Source organism: Chelonoidis abingdonii, chromosome 18 (assembly GCF_003597395.2).
Source record: "Chelonoidis abingdonii isolate Lonesome George chromosome 18, CheloAbing_2.0, whole genome shotgun sequence".
Classification (NCBI taxonomy): domain Eukaryota; kingdom Metazoa; phylum Chordata; order Testudines; family Testudinidae; genus Chelonoidis; species Chelonoidis abingdonii.
The window spans coordinates 183,777-203,052 of record NC_133786.1 but is presented as its reverse complement, the minus strand read 5'-3'; the positions used below and the strand labels follow the sequence as shown (position 1 = coordinate 203,052).

At 46.7% G+C, this 19,276-nt stretch overlaps 1 protein-coding gene across 1 annotated transcript in view; it reads left to right on the top strand.

Annotated features, from left to right (window-relative positions):
* LOC142047912 (uncharacterized) overlaps nt 1-19,276 on the top strand; it is a 40,816-nt gene that overhangs the window by 12,226 nt on the left and 9,314 nt on the right. The window contains 4 exon segments of the mRNA XM_075073560.1: nt 14,663-14,990; nt 15,734-15,833; nt 16,066-16,189; nt 18,299-18,485. Of these exon segments, the coding sequence (XP_074929661.1) occupies nt 14,663-14,990; nt 15,734-15,833; nt 16,066-16,189; nt 18,299-18,485 (739 nt within the window).

Sequence of the window (19,276 nt, the reverse complement as noted above, 5' to 3'; positions counted from 1 at the left end):
CTTCAAATCTCAATTTTGACGATTTCAATAACTCAGTCATGGGTTCGGGGTTGTTATAAATGTGTATGGGTAGGGTTTTGTGGCCTGTCTTGTGCAGGAGGTCAGACTAGATGATCATATTGGTCCCTTCTGACCTATGAGTCTATGAGTCTATGTGTGTGACCTCCACTTGGCTGTTGTGAGATACGTTGCCTGCCATTTCTCCTACCTCTGAGATGTTCACATTGTCATTCACAGCAGTTTCCTTTTCCATGTTTCTCCATGATACATTTTCCTCGCCTAATTTTGTAGGCTTTTTAAATACTTTTAGTTGGGAGATACTGTACAACCTTGATAAACCTTTCCCTGACTTGTTTTCTGTTTAACTCTTTTGCCCTGAACAGTGGCAATTTTGTATGGTCCCACGTACGTAGGTTCCAGCTTCCCTCCCTTTCTTGTTTTCTTTCTCGTATTCAGTAACATGACAGTGTCACTAACCTTGAATGTTATTTCCCCATGTTTATGAGTGTTAGTTTTGGCATGCTGTATTTGTGGGTTTTTTTGTGCATTTGAAATATTACTGATAGCCACTTTAGTTTCAGCATCACAACTAACTTCATCTTTCATGATGTAATCTTTGTAGTATTCTTCATTGAATTGCTCTAAATCTGTTGGCTTTGGAAACAAATGGAGAAGAAGTTGTGTTTGTAAAATGAACAATCACAGAATAACATATGCACCTGAATGCTGAAGGACACTTACCGTGTAGCTGTCTGAGACTTGGTCTGGGAATCTTGCCTCAAAGCCAAACAGTAGTCGATAGCGTGAGCATTTGGTTGCCATGTTTGGTTTCGTTTGCAAAGAAAATACCATGTCACCAAGTCGCACTGTCATCAACCAACTTCTGCAGTGCTCTGTAAAAAATGGTGATGGATTATTTGTGGCAGGAGGAGAAAGTACTGTCTTTACTGAGAGAAACTGTATGCAATCAAAAAGGCATAAAGAGGCCATCATAGTGCAGTGGGATAATTTCTTTTACTTGAAATAAAAGACAAGTTGAGTTTCAATGTACTAAAAATTTGAAGCAATTTGTAGTTTCTGTCATAGTGCATTCTCCCTTCTATTAATACTGTGATTTTCACTGCCCTAAAATTACCTTTTGATGGATTTGTTTGTGTTTTCAGCTAGTCCATTAGTTTGTGGATGGTATGGGCTGGTCAAGCTCCGTTGTATTCCCAATTTTTTACACATCTCTAGGTTAAGCTGAAAGGAAAAAAATGTACGCCATTAACTTTCTTCTGGATAGGTTTGATGTGTAAAAAGAAAAGAAAGAATAAAACTCTGATCCAGTGACCAGCAATAATCTTTGACATAGTTGAGTGGGAGTTTAAGGCCATTTTGGCAGACAAGTGTCTATTAAGAAGAACTCACAAGGACAATGAAGCCCATGTTCACTGTCAGTTATCTGTGATGTGAAAATGTGGTTGAAGACATAGTCAAAAACAAAAATAAGTATTTACCTCATTATTGAATTCTGACCCACGATCTGTCAGTATACACAGTGGACATCCATATTGCTCTATGAATTTGTACATTTTATTTGCCACCACAGAAGCAGACTTACTTTTAATTGGAAATGCATGAACCCATCTTGGAAGATAGTCTGTGGCTATCATTATATATTGGTATCCCTTCTTTGTTGCCAGTAATGGGCCCATTAAATCCATTCCCACCAATTCAAAGGGATGACTGACCTGTATGAAAAGGAACCAGATAGAGACCTTCTTTGGATTTCTAGTATTTCATATTCTCAGTAAAGCCATAAGTAGGAAGCATACTGAACATTGTGATGTGGGTTCCACAACAACACTATCATAACAATTCAGAACAAAAAAAAAAAAAGGAAAACTTGTGAGAAAGATGGTATAATAATAAATGTGCAGAAATATGGCAGTGCATGGAGCAATACAGCTCATTGTTTCACTCTGTTGTGCCACGGACATGCATTGTATTTCTTGGGAATGAAAGGCCTCATTGTGTAGCAGTTGTAAAAATGAATAATACTAAGCTATTATCTTGAACTCTCTATTTCTAAGATTCTTAACAGTTTTCCAGGGCAGAGGAGAGAAAGTTACTCACCTTGCAGTAACTGAAGTTCTTTGAAATGTGTGTCCCTGTGGGTGTTCCACTGTAGGTGACGATGTGTCCCGGCGCCGTTGATCAGAGATTTTCAGTAGCAGCGCCTGGTCGGGACGCACACACTCAGTTGGTATCTCCCATCTTGTTGGAATCTTCCTGAGTGCATGCGTCCCGCACCCTCCTCAGTTCCTTCTCTACCGTGGAAAAATCATACTAATACTCCAAAGTAGAGGGGAGGAGGGCAGGGAGGGAGCACCCATAGGGACACACATCTCGAAGAACTTCAGTTACTGCAAGGTGAGTAACTTTCTCTTCTTCTTCGAGTGCTGTCCCTGTGAGTGCTCCCAGGGGTGACTCCAGGCACCAGCACGCCAAGCGCATGCCTGGGGCGGCAAGCCACGGGGGGTGCTCTGCCCTTTGCTGCGAGGGCGGCAGGAAGGTTGCCTTCGGCGGCATGCCTGCGGAGGGTCCGCTGGTCCTGCAGCTTTGGCAGACCTCCCACAGGCATGCCGCCGAATTTGTGGGACTGGGGACCTCTCGCAGGCAAGCTGCTGAACACAGCCTGCCTGCCGTGCTTGGGGGGCAAAATACCTAGAGCCACTCCTGGGTGCTCCACTGTCGGTGAATGTGAAGCAGTACCCATTATGGTTGATGAGATTTTGGAGTTGTGTGAGGAACAAAGGTAGAAAGTACCGTATGGCCGACTATGGTGTCTGCCGTGGTATCGCATGTGATAGCATAATGTTTGGCAAATGTGTGGTCAAATGGCCACCTTGCATATGTCTGTAACAGGTTTGCTGTGGAGGAAGGCAATGGATGTTGACATTGCTCTAGTAAAATGAGTCTTAACACCCTCTGGTGGTTGAATATTCTGGGTCTGATAGCAGGATCTGATGCAGGTGGAGATCTATTGACGGAGTGCCTCAGTGGGAGGACAGCTGTTGGGGTATTGAGGGATGTAATTCCCATTCATGTTTCTCGGAGAAGTGTCTGCTGAGTGTGTTGGTGGTAGTGTTGTGACACATGAGCAGGTAGGAAGTGGTGACTTTTATGTGATGATGTATGCATCAATTCCATAGTTTAATCACCATTGTGCATAGGGAGTGAGATTGTGATCCTCCCTGCCTGACAGCTCAGAGTTCTAGGAGATTGATGTGCAGACACGTCTCTGATAGGGACCAGCAGCCCCATGCCTTGTGGTTGCCTAAGTGCACTCCACAATCTATCTGGGAAGCGACCACGGTTAGCATGAGTACTGGGGAGTGTGGATGGAAGGGACTGCCTGTGCATAGGTTCTCTGGTTTTGTCTACCAATGTAGGGAGTCCCATATGTTTGCTGTTGGAGTCAGTGTTATGCAGAAATTATGTCTGCTGGGTTGGATGAATGCATATATGGAAATAGGCATCTTGTAGAGTGAGGGCTGTGAACCAGTCCCCTTGTGCATTGTGCCCAATGTGACCATCATGAATTTTTGTACCTGTACAAACTTGTTCAGTTGGCGTAGATCCAATGTAGGTCTCCACCCCTCGCCTTTCTTATGGGAGAAGAATCCTTTTCCCTGGTGTTGTGTCAGCACATGTTTGACTGCATATAGGTGGAGAAGATGAGCCACTTCCATGCAGAGAAGGTGCTCATGAGAAGGGTCCCTAAGAGGGACAGGGAAGGAGAAAAGTGGGCAGGGAAAATAGGAAAGGGATGGAATAACCTGACTGAGCTATTTCCAGGACCCAGAAGTGCTGTGTGATCTGTTGCCAGACATGGTGGAAAGTCTGGAGGTGGTAGCCAAATGGGCAAATAGGCGGCAGAGTCAAGAGGTGGTTGCATATACCCCCAACCAGCACTTCAAAATTGTTTGTTACCCAATGGAGGGAAGCAGTTGGTTGCACCTGGGTTTGCCTGTGTCTAGGAGGTCTGTTGCAGTTTTTCCCAGTGTCATACGGTCTGAACTGGGGTCAGTGATATTGTTGTGTGCTGGGCCTTTGGCAAGGTTGATATCCTTGTCTCCTGGGGAGGGACAGGTAAGTGTCCAATGTGCGCAAAGTGGCTCTAAAGTCTTTCATAGTGTGAAAGATTTCATATTGGTTTTTTGTTTGTTTTTTTGGGGAAAAGAGGTTATCTTTGTCAAAGGGGAGACCCTCCACTTTGGAATGCAAATCTTTGGGGATACCGGATGCCGAGAGCCAAGAAAACCTGTGCATCACCATTGCAGTGATGTGGGCTTCTGGATCAGACATGTCCATGGATGCTTGTAGTGCCATGCTAGACACCAACTGACCTTCAACGAGGACTAACTGGAAGTCCGCTCTCCTGTCCTCCATTATATGGGAGGCAAATCAAAGAGCTTGTTGTAGTTGTCATGATCATAGCTTGCAAGGAGGGTAGAATAAATTTGCAATTCTAAATTGCAAAGTAGAAGAGTATAAACCTTGTGGTCCAGGAGGTCACTACGTTTTTGAGGTCCTTGTCATGCAAAGTGGGCCAGTAGTGTGGCTGCTTTGTTCTGTGAGTCACTGCATCAACCACAATAGAACTGGGTTGTGGGTGGGAAAATAAGAAATTGATGTCCCTCGCAGGCATATAGTATTTATGTTGAGTTTTCTTGCATGTTGGTGAATGGAGGCGGGATCTGCGAGAGAGTACCAGCTGGTTCTAGGAGAGCTTTCTCTATGGGTAGTGCTATCTTTGACAGTACAGAGGGTTGGAGGATTTTGAGAAGCCTATGCTGTGTCTCCTGGACTTCCTCCAAAGGGATGTCCTGTCTGAGTGCGATTCTCTTAAAAAGTTCGTGGAATTGCATAAAGTCGTCCACGTTTTGTGGAGGTGGAGGCACAAGGGTGACTTCTGCAGCTGATGGCGAGGCAGGAGCCAGTAAAATAGGGAAGGGGTCATAGCCCACATCTTCAGGATGTGGTTCAGAAGCTCTAGATGTTGATAGAGCTGGGGATATAGGCACAGGATGAGCTTGCGGTCTGGTAGAAGGAGCACAAGGAGAAGTGGTGGCAGGAGCTGACCATGGGTACCACTGAGGCCAGGGCACCAGGTAGGAAAAAAATGGGTCCTGGCTACTGGGGGACAAAGTAGGGAAACTGAGGCTTATTTTTGTGATGCCCCATGTCTTGGGGAATGTATGGCTCCGGTGGGTAGGGGGAGATTCAGGCAGGGAGACCTCTGCCTGCTGCTGTATGCCGTTCTCACTATCAGTGAAAGTATCCAGGTCTCGTGGGGAGAGCTGCTGTTCAAACAATGAGTGCTTCCTGTCCCGGAGCGGAGAGTCAGACCTAGGGGCCACAGAGATATCCTGCTGATGTAGGAATTGTTACTGCTCCCTAGGCTGGTGTGCTACAGAGCGTAAAGTCTGAGCGGCAGCCCGGAGTGATTTTAGTTTCAGTTTGGCAGGAGCAGAGAGCTGTTTGTGAGAGTCTCGCAGGGGGTCTGAATCTGCTGGGGGTAGCAGGAAGACTCGGTGCCAGGGGTGGAACTCGTTGTCAGCACTGGGTCCATTGTTGGTGCCAGGGAAACTGGTGCCGAGAAGAGCTTCCAGCTGTGGGAAGTCGGGTCCCTGCTTTAGAGCCCCTTGAAAGTTGCTTGTAAAGTGCAGGGGCAGTCGGAATTGCCTGCTCTCGGCACTGCAGGAGATCACTTACCCTCTTGAGTGTCTCTGAGAGGAGAAATTAGGGTTTCCTCCCTCTTCACGTGAGAGGTGAAGCCGGGCTCCTGCTCGGTTCTGACCTGGCAAGGGAGCGGGTTTACTGCCCTGCTCCATAGACAGCTGCAGAGCTCCTTGCCTCTGCTCCAGAAAGGGTGAAGCCATGCTCCTGGTCGGTTCGGACCTGGCCGGGAAGCATGAGGGAGAGGGCTTGCCATTGCCTGTCTCCAGAGGCGGCTGCAGGGATTTCTGCGTGAGAAGCAGTTTCAGCTGCAGGTTCCTGTCAGGATGAGCCCTGGTTTTGAGGCTTGTGCAGTGGACACACTTGGCAGGGACATGTCTCGCCAAGGCACTTCACACAGTGTGAGTGTCCATCAGACACTGGCATAAAGTCCTGACAGGAAGCACATTCCTTGAATCCTGAAGCCCCTGGCATTCTTGCTCTAGTAAGGCCGGGGGAGAGTGTCTCAGTGGGAGGAATTTTATTTTTAAACTAAGTAACTATTCTAAAGGAAGGGAAACAACGGGGATATTACTAACTAACTAACTAACTATATCTATGTAATTGTTTCCTTCAAAAATCAGGGAAGAGGATCAGCACTGCTCCGAGTCCTGTCTTTGGCCAAGGACGGCTGAGAAGGAACGGAGGAGGGTGCAGTTCGCATGCGCTCAGGAAGATTCCAGCGAGACGAGAGATACCTACCAACTGAGTGTGTGCAACCTGACCAGGCACTGCTACAGAAAGTCTCTGATCAACAGTGCCAGGATGCACCCTCACCAGGGCTGGCTCTAGGTTTTTTCCCGCCCCAAGCAAAAAAATTTGGCTGCCCCCCGTCCCAGGCCTGGGCTCCCCCCTCCGCAACCTCCTGCTGCCTCAGCCCTGGGCTCCCCCTTTCCCCCCGCACCAGTGCCCTCAGCCCACCCCCTGCCGCCCCAGCCCTGGGCTCTCCCCTTCCCCCCACCAGTGCCCCCCCACACCTCCTGCCTCCCTAGATCTGGGATCTCCCCCCCATATTTGCACCCTCCTTCCGCCGCAGCCCGGGTCACTGGTAACTTACTCCCAGGGCAGGTCATTCAGCAGGAATTTTGGATGTGCACAAAAAACAGACAGGATTTGTTCCCATATGGTTACAGAGCTGCAGTAAAGTGGAACAATTTTCAGCTTGTGTGACTGGAGGATATCTGGATGCAGATTATAAGACTATCCTCCATAAATGAGGAAAAGTTGAGGTGCCTTTATTAGTCTTTTGTTCCACTCTTTCTTTCTATGGGGAATTTGCCAATGCAACATCACTGTCTTCCTTTTAACAAACAAACAAAAAGGCAATGGCTGTTGCAAATAGCAATTACCAGTCCTAATAACCACTGGGAAGCATTTCTTGCTCAATTTTATCCTACTTTTTCTACAGCAAGTTAGAGTAGATCACTATATTTGATTTGGGAGACACGAAGTAACAGCTGCCCAAACTGAGCTTCAGCACTCCTGAATTTTAAGGTGTTCAAATCTGGAAGGCAGGTGCTGGGTGTGTGTGGATGGGGGGAGGGGGTTGTGGGCTCCGCAGGGGAGCACGACAGCATGTATGGTCTGAGTGGCATGGTAAGGGGACTGGGGGGTTGGAGAAGGGGTAGGGGGTTCAGGGGGAGCAGTCAAGGGACAGGGAGCAGGGAGGTTTGGATGGGGCAGAGGTTCGGGGGGGCAGTCAGGGCAGGGAGAGGGTGGGTTAGATGGGTCAAGGGTTCGGGGTGGCAGTCAGGGGACAGGCAGAAGTTGGGGGGGTCTCAGGAGGGGACAGTTGGGGACAAGGAGAAAGGAGGCTTAGATAGGGGCTGGGAACCCAAGGGGCAGTTAGGGGCAGGGGTCCTGGGAGGGGGCAATCAGGGGACAAGGAGCAGCAGCACTTAGATAGGTGGTAGGGTCCAGGAGGGCAGTTAGGGGCAGAGGTTCCCGGAGTGGGTGATCAGGTGACAGGGAGTGGGGGCGGGGGTTGGATGGGTTGGAGTTTCTGTGCGGGGCAGTCAGAGGGAGTGGATGGTGGCAGGGTGGCGCTGCCCTCCCCATGGAGCGTCCTGTTTTTTGAATGTTAAAATACGGTATCCCTACTGTTCACAGCACGCTGCCGCATGAGGTCCCCCTCCTTCCTTTCCAGTTGGTAGTGCCCAAGGGAATGCTGGGAAATGTAGTTCTTTCCCTGCTCCAGGGCTGACTCTATAGGCAGCGAGCTAACCAACAAACTACAGCTCCCAGAGCCCTCTTTGGTTCTCAGCTCCCATGCTAGATCCCTGCCGCCCTTGCAAATGGGCTGCCCCAAGCAGGTGCTTGCTCTGCTAGTGCCTAGAGCCGCCCCTGAACATACTCAATGTTTATGGTATAGGCATAACATGAAAATACTAGACATCTAAGCAGGGAAAGCTGGACCAAGCAAAATCCACAGTGCCGCATCAGTCATGGCCCAATCACAAGGGCTACAGAAATACATTTGAGTTATGTGCACAAGTTCAAAGTATTTCCAGCTTACAGAGTCTGGCAGCATTAGATCCATGGTCATCACAAATAATAAGATTGCCTGTAATATTTTAACACAGTAAATCATAGTCACTCAAGATAGGAAATAGAAAAGCACAAGAATGAGAATTTTTAAAAAGCACAAAAAGCAGGGGTATTTGCAGACATGGTGGTACATAGTTGGAAAACAAAATTGTGTGTGTGTGTATATATATATATATATATATAGGGAAACCCTCTTCTTACCTGCCTTATCTGCCATACTGATGTTTAGAACCATCTGCCATACTGATATTTTCCTAGTCAAGGCGAATAAGGGCAGGGAGAAGGGAAGTGGCTTCAGCAGATGTTAGTGAGCATGCTCAGTGGACTGTATGTAGCACATTCCTATGGGGAGCAATTTAATACACCCCCAGCCCCAATCTCTGCTCCCCCATCCCAGATGTGATAGCTCCGAGTGCATGTTTGTGTGCATATGTAAGATACACTATATTATACAATCATGTGTTTACATGTTTTAATATATTATTAAATACAAAATGCAGAAAATCAAAAGTGTAATGTTGTTCTGCAATAACTCAGGCAGTGAGTAAAAAAGAAGGAATTGGTGAATCAAGCCCTGCACAGATACAAAATGTGTAACATTATCCAATCTGTGATCCGTGGATTTGCGGGGCTCTAGAGTCAATAAAGGAGTATGCAGAAGATGGAGCCTTATCAACGGGAAGTTGTTTCCTTATGGCAAGCACGAAGCTTTAATGCTCATGAAAAGATCTCAATTACTTTAAATTTCAGTTGAATTGGGTCTGTCAAGGTTCCTTCCCCACTCTGAACTTTAGGGTACAGATGTGGGGACCTGCATGAACACCTCTAAGCTTAACTATTAGCTTAGATCTGGTCTTGCTGCCACCATTCCCAAATACTATCTCCCTTTTCTGGATAGTCTTGAAAGACTTTCTCACCAAGTCCCTGGTGAACACCGATCCAACACCTTGGATCTTAAAACAAGGAAAAATCAATCAGGTTCTTAAAAAAGAAGGCTTTTAATTAAAGAAAGAAAGGTAAAAATCATCTCTGTAAAATCAGGATGGAAAATAACTTTACAGGGTAATCAGATTCATAGAGCCCAGAGGAACCCCCTCTAGCCTTAGGTTCAAAGTTACAGCAAACAGAGGTAAAATCCTCTCAGCAAAAAGGAACATTTACAAGTTGGGAAAACAAAAATAAGACTAACACGCCTTGCCTGGCTATTACTTACAAGTTTGAAACATGACAGACTGATTCAGAAAGATTTGGAGAGCCTGGATTGACGTCTGGTCCCTCTTAGTCCCAAGAGCGAACCACCCCCAAAACAAAGAGCACAAACAAAAGCCTTCCCCCTACAAGATTTGAAAGTATCTTGTCCCCTTATTGGTCCTTTGGGTCAGGTGCCAGCCAGGTTTCCTGAGCTTCTTAACCCTTTACAGGTAAAAGGATTTTGGTGTCTGTGGCCATGAGGGATTTTACAGTATTGTACACAGGAGAGCTGTTCCCTTCCCTTTATAGTTATGACAGGGTCTCTGCCCTTTAAGTTTTCAGGACTTGCTGTTCTGTGCTCTGGACCCAGAGATGTGCGTCATGCTGCAGGAGCAAGGAATCAGTTGCTGTAGGCCAGGATCCAAGTCTAGGGAGAAATCAATGACTGCTAAACATAAGATGCAGCTGATTACAGGAACGAGGAAGATTGTGAACAGACATGAGAGAGAAAGATCATAAATATTGTTTCAACAAAACTGTGTCTTTATGGCAAAAAAGTTTCTGTATCCAAGAACCATTGTTTGAGTGATTGTATCTGATAGTACCCCGATATAATGCAACCCGCTGTAACACGAATTTGGATATAATGCAGTAAAACAGCGCTCTGGGGGGACGGGGCTGCACACTCCAGCAGATCTAAGCAAGTTCAATATGACACGGTTTCACCTATAACATGGTAAGATTTTTTGACTCCTGGGGACAGCGTTATATCGGGCTAGAGATGTATGCATGTAGAAAAGACTGGCTGGTTTGGGCTGCCGCACTCTTCATTTAATTCGTCTAAGTGTATGTCTGATTCCTATTAGATGAATTATTTTTAAAGTTATTTCCTACCATTATACCTTGCTGTCAACCATTTTACTCAACTGTGTTTCTTTTTTTTATTATTATTAGGGTTGGAAGGGACCTTAGGAGATCATCTAGTCCAACCCCCTGCTCAAAGCAGGACCAATCCCCAAATGGCCCCCTCAAGGATTGAACTCACAACCCTGGGTTTAGCAGGCCAATGCTCAATGAAAAGTACCTATTTTACATATGCCATAGCTACTGTTGTAACTAAGCTTTTTTTTTTTTTTTTTTTTAATGTTGGCCTCTATGTGCAAGGAAGAATGGGGGGTGGGAGGGGAGAAGGGAAGCCTGGAATGTTTACTTAAAGGTTTTAGAAACGACTCTTTTTAACATGAGAAAAACCTTCTCACAGGTATTTGTTGGGTTCTAACAGGCAGCAGCTATATTTATTTCTGGACTGTCCAGTCTCCGCTGAAAAGTGGTTAGATTTTAAATCCCTCCCAAACCGAACTTTGAACGAAAATGCTGCCCCATCTCTACGAGCTGTTGCGTTGCTCCCCTTGCAGCACTGGGGAGGCTGTTGTCTCTCCTCCATGCTGGGCTGTGGAGTGCGAAGAGCGCTCCGGCTCTTGCCCGTGCAGCGTTTACACGCGACGGCCCAGCGGTAAATCGGGCTGAACCGAGGCGGGTCCTGCGGGCACCTGGCCGGCGTGTGGCTCCGAGCTCCTGCCCGCAGCAGATCCCGGCGCCGCTTGACATCGCTGGGCCTGGAGGGACTGGGAGCGGCGCCAAGGCAGCGATGTGCGACCCCGGGAGGTACGGGTCCCCCGGCTGCGGGGAGAGGGGGCAGCGGCACCGCCCTTGAGAAGCGTCTGGACAAGAGGCTGGTCCAGACCCACCCAACCACCTTGGTGGGCTTCTGCCTGCGGGTCCTGGACGCGTCTGAGACCCCCGCCCCCGCTAGCTTCCCCGCTCCGCCAGGCCCCGGGGGCTGCTGCACACCCTGCCCCTCCGTCCCCGCGGGGTGCGAGGCCTTCCCCGCATCACACGAGAAGCTTCTTGGGACTAAGTGCGTGGCTGTCACGTGGGAAACTCCTGTGCCTCCACCAGAACAGTATGAGCGGTGTGACCCCACTGGTGGGGAGGGGTGGGGGGTTCCCAGGGCCGGCCTTCCCTGTAGGCAGCAGCTCCAGCCCCTGCTCCGGCTCTTCCCCAGATCCCCCACTCCCCTGAAGACTGCAGCCAGGCCCGACCCTGCACCCACCACATGGGCAGTGGAGCGACCCACTCCCCTGGCTCCCAGCCCCGCCACCCACCAGTGCTGGGGGGGGTTCCCCCTGAGCCGGGAGCAGAGCAGACTGGGGCCCCAGGCCTCTGGGGGAATGGGGGCTGGCTAATTCCTGCGGGAAGTGGAGTGACTCAGCCCCAGCCTGCTCTGCTCCCCTGGCTCCCAGCTGTGCCCCCTGCAACTGCTGGGGGGGGGGGCCCAAGCTGGGGAGCAGAGCAAGCTGGGGCCCCAGGCCTCTGGGGGAATGGGGGCTGGCTAATTCCTGCGGGAAGTGGAGTGACTCAGCCCCAGCCTGCTCTTCTCCCCTAGCTCCCAGCTGTGCCCGCTGCAAGTGCTGGGGGGGGTCCCCCCAAGCTGGGGAGCAGAGCAAGCTGGGGCCCCAGGCCTCTGAGGGGACTGGGGGCTGGCTAATTCCTGCGGGAAGTGGAGTCACCCAGCTCTAGCCTGCTCCACTCCCCTGGCTCCCAGGCTTGGAACCACTCCCCAGCACTCGCTAACCCTCTGCCGCTCCCACCCCAAAATAGCTAGGGACGGCCCTGGGTTTCCCCATTGTGCCCTGGAGAAACAGGAGACTGTTCTTGTCCCACAGCATGTGGAACTTCCAACCACTGGACAGGCACCACAGCATTCTTTCACAACTTTGAACATAGTCAAAAACACAGTTTCAGATGTGCATTCTGTTTTAATCGCTGTGGACACATGTAGGATGACTTCTTCCTCCCACCTGCTTTTTTTTGGGGGGGGGAGGGGTGTTGATTTGTAAGTGTTGCCTTTATTTGCTTTTGGGTTTATATTTTAGTTTTCATCTATTGTTTGCAGGCTAGGAAGTTCTTTTTCAGGTGACTTGTTCAAGGACAGCTGGGATGGACAGTGTGGTTGTCTGATGATGAAGTGTTTGTCCTGTTTATTTTTGGAGCCAAAATGAGTTATTAAAATCAATCTGTTGTATGGATATTGCACGTCCTACCTCAAAGGACAAGCTGCTGAGCCAATCAGCGCTTAAAATTCCTGTGCATGCTGAGGGCCTGATCCAGTGCCCCTTGAAGTCAGTGGAGAGATTCCTATTGACTTCAGTTGGTGTTGGATTTGTTCCTGTCTGACTTGAGTTGAAAATGAAAACTGGACGCCCATTTCAGAACCAATGTAAATGCAACCAGGGCTTTGTCTCCACTAGAAAAAGAAAAGTGCATTTTTAACCCATGTTAAGCTAACCTATGTTTAAAATCTTGGTGAAGACAAGGTTGTAGTTTTAACTCATGTTAGCTAGTCAAGGTAAACTTGAATTTCCTAATCTTCAAGCAATAGATTAAAAATAAAATATAAAACTAATGCTAAGCAGCCAAATAAAAGCATCATTTAAATAAAAAGGGGAGGGAGAAGACTTAAGCATGGGCCAACAGTGGTTCAATGCTAGGGTTTACCTTGACCAGCTAATACATTTAAAACCTACAACTGCCTTGTCTTCCCTAGGATTTTAACACAGATTAGTTAACAAATGTAAAAATACACCCTTTTCCTCATCAAGAACGGGGATACAGCTTTGTCTTCACTGCAATAAAAAGTGTGTGCTTAAATCAGTGTAGGTATCTCAATGTAAAATCCTAGTAGAGACCAGGTTCTGAAGTTTTCACCTCAGTGAAACCTGAGATCAACCCCAGTTAGCTACATCGAGGTAAAAGTCCCTGTGCCTTATCTCCACTAGGATTATACGGTGAGATGGCCAGCTCGATGCAAAAACACACCTTTTTTGCAGTGAAGACAAAGCCTGAGGGTCCGCCATGGATGACTGCCCATGTGGTCTAGTCTTCTTAGCTAAACTCTTTCTCTGGTTCTTAGCCAGTTGCATTCTATCCCAGGGGTTCTCAAATGTTATTGCACTGTGACCCTCTTCTGACAACAAAAATTACTACATGACCCCAAGAAGGGGGACCGAAGGCTGAGCCCACCCAAGCCCCACTGCCACAGGTGGCAGGGGCAAAGCCAAAGCCAAAGCCTGGGCTGTGGGGTTTGGATTTTGGCCCTGGGCTCCAGTAAGTCTAATGCCAGCCTGGCGACCCCATTAAAACAGGTCCGCGACCCACTTTGGGGTCCCAACCTACAGGTTGAGAACCACTGTTCTATCCTTCAAGAGGTGCATATATGTCTAATTCTGTAGGTACTCCTTCCAAAGTCCAGTGTGCAGGGCAGTTACCACTTGATGGCATTTACAAGAATACCAGCAGCAAAGAGTCCTGTGGCACCTTATAGACTAACAGACGTATTGGAGCATGAGCTTTTGTGGGTGAATACCCACTTCGTCAGAGGCATCCGACGAAGTGGGTATTCACCCACGAAAGTTCATGCTCCAATACATCTGTTAGTCTATAAGGTGCCACAGGACTCTTTGCTGCTTTCACAGATCCAGACTAACACGGCTACCCCTCTGATACTTGACAAGAATACAAGAGACCAGTGAATCAGCTATAGGTCACGTGTGCCTGTAATTTATTGCACTGTGGAATTTTAGATGCTCCAAGTCAGTGTTTTTCCAGTGGGCAGCCAGTAACTTGATCTCACCTATCCAGACTGAGGTTTTAGTTATCCCATTCTTCTGGATAATTAGATTTTGCACCACTTGGTCAGTGGTTATAATTATGTAGCAGACCAAGTGTTTTGGGGGAGGATCATTTTTATAAATAATTATTTGAAAGATCCCACATATTCAATGCTTGCTGTCTCTAACTTTTACTGATGCTCCTTTGCCCTGTCTTTTAGCAAGAAAGGGATTTTGTTCTCTAAGTTTGAGGATTACAAAGTGTTTCACTATCTTGTCATTTGCAGCAAGTCACTGCACCTCTCTGTGTCTCTGTTTTCCCAACTGCAAACCTGGAATGCTTCTTGTCTTAACAGGAGGAATGAGAAGCTTAATTACTCTTTGTAATTTGAGACAGTCAGGTAGAAAGTGCTATAGAAGTGCAGTGAAGTATTTTAACATATAGCATAAGGGAGAATTAGGAGCTAGCAGCGTGTCTTGTTAGGGAGGAGAGTGTTCGTCTAGCAGCTCACACATCAGATGTTGTTTATTTGTTGCATAGAAGAGGTGTCTGGATGAATGTAAGCATGAAGTGGTTCATGGCGCTGCTTAGTAAGAATGAAAACAAGGACCCTCCACAGGCCAAGCTGCTGGATCTAGCAGGACAACTCTGTGGCGATCTTCAGAGCGTGTCTCCCAGCCTAGAGAAGCTGGTTGAGGCAATGATGGGGTGCAAGCTTCAGGAATATTTCCTTACCAATGTCAAAGTAGTCTGAGCCTGTGTGCTTGTCCATATCGACAGGGGACAGCATGACACAGCCTGCAGGCTCCTGGAGATAGGAATGTGCAATCAGTGGTCACTTCAGTGGAACTACAGGGATGGCGGAGAAGTGGTGTTAGACAAGCTCTGATAACATACATGTCAGGAGTCAGAACATCAGTGCTTACAGCAGCTACAAGTAGGAGCCTAGCCTGTTGAGGTCCCTGAGGAGTTTGGGGAAGGGCTACACAGTGCTGAGCTCTGTAGGGAAATCATGGACAAAACATCTCTTAGTAAAAGAGAGCATTTTTTGGAATGTGAAAGTCTCCAGGGACCACAGAAGTGCAATTCCCATTGGAATTGGGATCCTTCTTGTGCTTAAAGCTCACCATGTCCGTAAGTGTCTTGCTGGATCAAGTCCTGAGTGCTCAACCCCTTGTAGGATGAAGCCCATGAGTGGGATGGTATGAGGGCTGCCAGTGATCGTGCTGTGTGTGTTGTGTGAAGAGAAGAGACTTCAGTTTCCAGAGATGTCGGCTTTGGACCATTCATCAGGTCTAAATTTGCAGTTTTGTTTTTTTTTAAAAAAGCCACAGGTGCATAATGAGCTCTTTTCTTGCACAGGGTGCCCGATGCAGGGTTGAGATGTAATAGTCGGCCATGCAAGAGACTCAAACTTCTGGGGAAGGCTACCAATTCAGCTGATCCAGCATGAATCCCTTTCAGTACTTTCAGGGTGCTGAGGGGTTTTATCCCCTCTGTAAAAGACATTGGTTGACTGTCTGGAGAGGGTGTGCTCAGCCCTTGCTATTGTCTTAGTGTTGCAAGGTGAAAGAGAAGAAGGAGCTGGTGCAACTTTGGAATGAGATCCACTACACAGATTCCCTGGTGTCGGTGCAGAAATTCCGGTACAGGAAGAGGTACCTTGGCAGGGGGATGATCTGGTACTCTTCCTTTACTGTAATTTGAGAGTGTGGTGGATGGAAACTAAAAGGCTGTATTCACATCCTAAGACAGAACTTTCTTGTGGAACAGGTTTCACTGTTAACTTGAAACTTTGGCCTACTCCTATTGCAATCAGTGGCAAAACTTCCATTGAGTTTAACGGCGCAGTTTTGGGACCTTGGTGATTATACTTTTTTCTCTGCACAGGATTCCTCCACCAGTTTCCCTCTGTCCTGAAGGCAGAAGGAAGCAAATGTATTCAAAAGAAGTGCTCCAAACGCTGCACAGATTTGCTGCAACGGTGACAATGAATCCAAACAAGGATCAGCGGGTATGGATGCTATATGCTACAGTGTTACTTGGGCTGTTGCTGAATGTTGCCTTGCACAGGAACAGCAGCAGCTACTGTGATCAAGGTGACAAATGTTTCCGATCTAATCCCTTGTTTCAGTCAGGTTTTGGACTGCAGTTTCTCATCTTTGATCATTGCCCAAAGGGGTGTGCATTCTAATATTTTTTTAAGCTTAAGCAAAAGAAATTCAGTCGTTCTGTGGAGCAAAGAAGTGGGAGAAAATGTCTTCCCTGTTATAGTGTTTTAACAGCTCTAGTGTAGAAATGATTGGGTGAAATTTGGCAGGGAAATAGCTCTCCCTGAGAACCACCATAGGTGTTCTGGTGCTAATTGGTTGTGATTTGACTGAGTTATAACCTTTTTAAAAGTGCACTGAGTTTTCTTGCTAGGCTTGTAAAGTTTGCAGCCAAAATAGTCAGCCCTGTGCATATGTGTATCTAGCTTAGCTGGACAGAGACAAATGTAGTGAAAGTGGCCTCTGAATGAGCCAGGACTTGGCAGGAATCCTTGTCTGATTCAAAGAGTCCTGTGGCATGTTACAGACTAACAGACATACTGGAGCATGAGCTCTCGTGGTTGAATACCCACTTCGTCAGATGCACGCATGCACCCGGAAAAGCTAATGCTCCAATACGTCTGTTAGTCTATAAGGTGCCACAGGACTCTTTGCTGCTTTTACAGATTCAGACTAACACGGCTACCCCCTGATACTTCTCTGATTCACTGTTTTATAAGGTAAAACCTGCCTCGCTCCTAAAATTTTCACTCAAGGGGCTCCCTCCTTCAAGCCCCTACGGTGTATGGGGAACAGGTTATTCTGAACATGTTTAGCTTAGTTCTGCATTATGAAATATGTTTTTAATATATATTTTCATTAAAACAGCAGCAACATACAAAAATGTGTGTTAAGAGGATGCTAAGGTTGCTCAGTTAAGCGTTTAGAAGTCAGGAAATGACAGTGGAAAGTAGCACACTAGACCATAACTTTGTCCTGTTGTGTGTGGCCATTATGCTACATGATCTTGTAATTTATCAAGCAGTTTAATAAAATAGATAATTTTTCTACAGCCTTAGATATGTGCATGTGTACTACCTCGAGTCTCTTAAAGTTATTTTATGCAACGCACACAACAAGTCATTTTTGCACAGTATTCCACCGATTAAATACAACAACATAGAGTAACAGTGAAATTTGATAGCTTGTATAAGGCCCCCAAGTTTGTGATGAAATTCGCTTTGTAGTTAACTTCCTTGAATTCCACCCAAGAAAGGTTGCACTTCTGACTGAAAACAAAATATAATACGTGTATGTTGACTAAATTATTAAACTACATTCTTGAGAAAGAGGAAAATTATATAAATAGCCAAAATCAATAGACATAGTTTCATTGTCACAATGATAATATAGTAAGTTTAAAAGTATGAAAATATATTACAAGATGCTACACATATCTAACAGAGAAAAATTGTTGTACTGTATTTAAGAAATCTATGATCATTTAACGAAAGATTATAGTAATGAATATATACAAGGGAGAAAAGTAAAGGTTACATGTGCAACCTTAACTGTGGCACATCTGGACTTTTGATTGCTTAAATCAAATGTTCTCTTAATTTAGATTTTTAATGTAATACATAAGAGATTTTAAAGACCTGTCATAGATTATTTAAGGCCAGAATAGACCATTATGAGAGTTTAGTCTGCATAAGGCAGGCCATAGAATGTCACCCAGTGATTCCTGCGCTGAGCCCAATAATTTGTGTTCCAATGATAAATTACCTTCACTTTTAAAAAATGTGCTTATTTCCATTAGTTGGTTATTTATAGCCGTTAAATTACAAATAAGGCAAAAACCCCTTGGGATTCTTGGGGTTCCCTTTCTCTCGTAGGATGTCAAGGGAGAATTAGCTTTTTCTGTTCTCTTCCTCTTTATGAGCTGATCAATCAGTGGGAGCTATGCATGTTCTCCAGGGACCTGCATGAGGGTCTGGAAGCTCATATTGTCTGATTGCTTTTGGAAACTGGAGGAACAAGCATGGTTATTTGGATGTGGTTTATTCTTTTTCCCTGGTTACCTGGATTTGCAGGACACTTTGGTTCAGGATACGAACTTGAAGCCACGTCAGGTCTATTACTGGTTTGCCAATTACCGTCGTCGTCAAAGAGCCCAGCTCAGGCAGCTGGAAAAGCTCATCAGTTCAACCAATGAGGAGCCTTCAACTCGCCAAGCAAAACATCAGCCTAATAGTGGATTCTTCATTCCACAATCTGCAGGTTGGTCTCCTGCCAGTGGTCTTGGGATGTGGTCCAGGCAAATGGAAACCTGTTTTAGGATCACCTCTTGATAAACAGAGGGGCAATATTAGCTACTCCTACTTGCTTGGGATCAGTAACTCAGCATTACTGAATCAAGCAGACATGGCAGGATTATGCTCTGGTACACTGGCCTCCTCTTTGCCCTGTTAGAATCATAGAATATCAGGATTGGAAGGGACCTCAGGAGGTATCTAGTCCAATCCCCTGCTCAAAGCAGGACCAACACCAACTAAATCGTCCCAGCCAGAGCTTTGTCAAGCCGGACCTTAAAAACCTTGAAGGAAGGAGATTCCACCACCTCCTTCGGTAACCCATTCCAATGCTTCACCACCCTCCTAGTGAAATAGTGCTTCCTAATATCCAGCCTAGACCTCCCCCACTGCAACTTGAGAGCATTGTTCTCTCATCTGCCTCCATTGAGAACAGCCAAGCTCCATCCTCTTTGGAACCACCCCCTTTCGCCATCAGTGTGTGGAAACAGGGAATTTGTATCAAAGTCACCTCCTCCCTGCAATGAGGGCAGCACTCTGTTCCTGTTGGGCATCATTGTTGACACACTGGGTGTCAAAAGGGTCAAGGCAGAGTTGCCCCCTACTGCTGCATCCAACTGTTATCATAGTAGACACCACTCTGGAGAGGGTATAGCAGGTGTCACGGCAGTTGACAGTGCTCATTCATTGGTGAAGTTGGCATCTGGTTCCTTCCAACCCCACACCTCCATGGAGGAAGCATGTCACTTTCTTAATGTC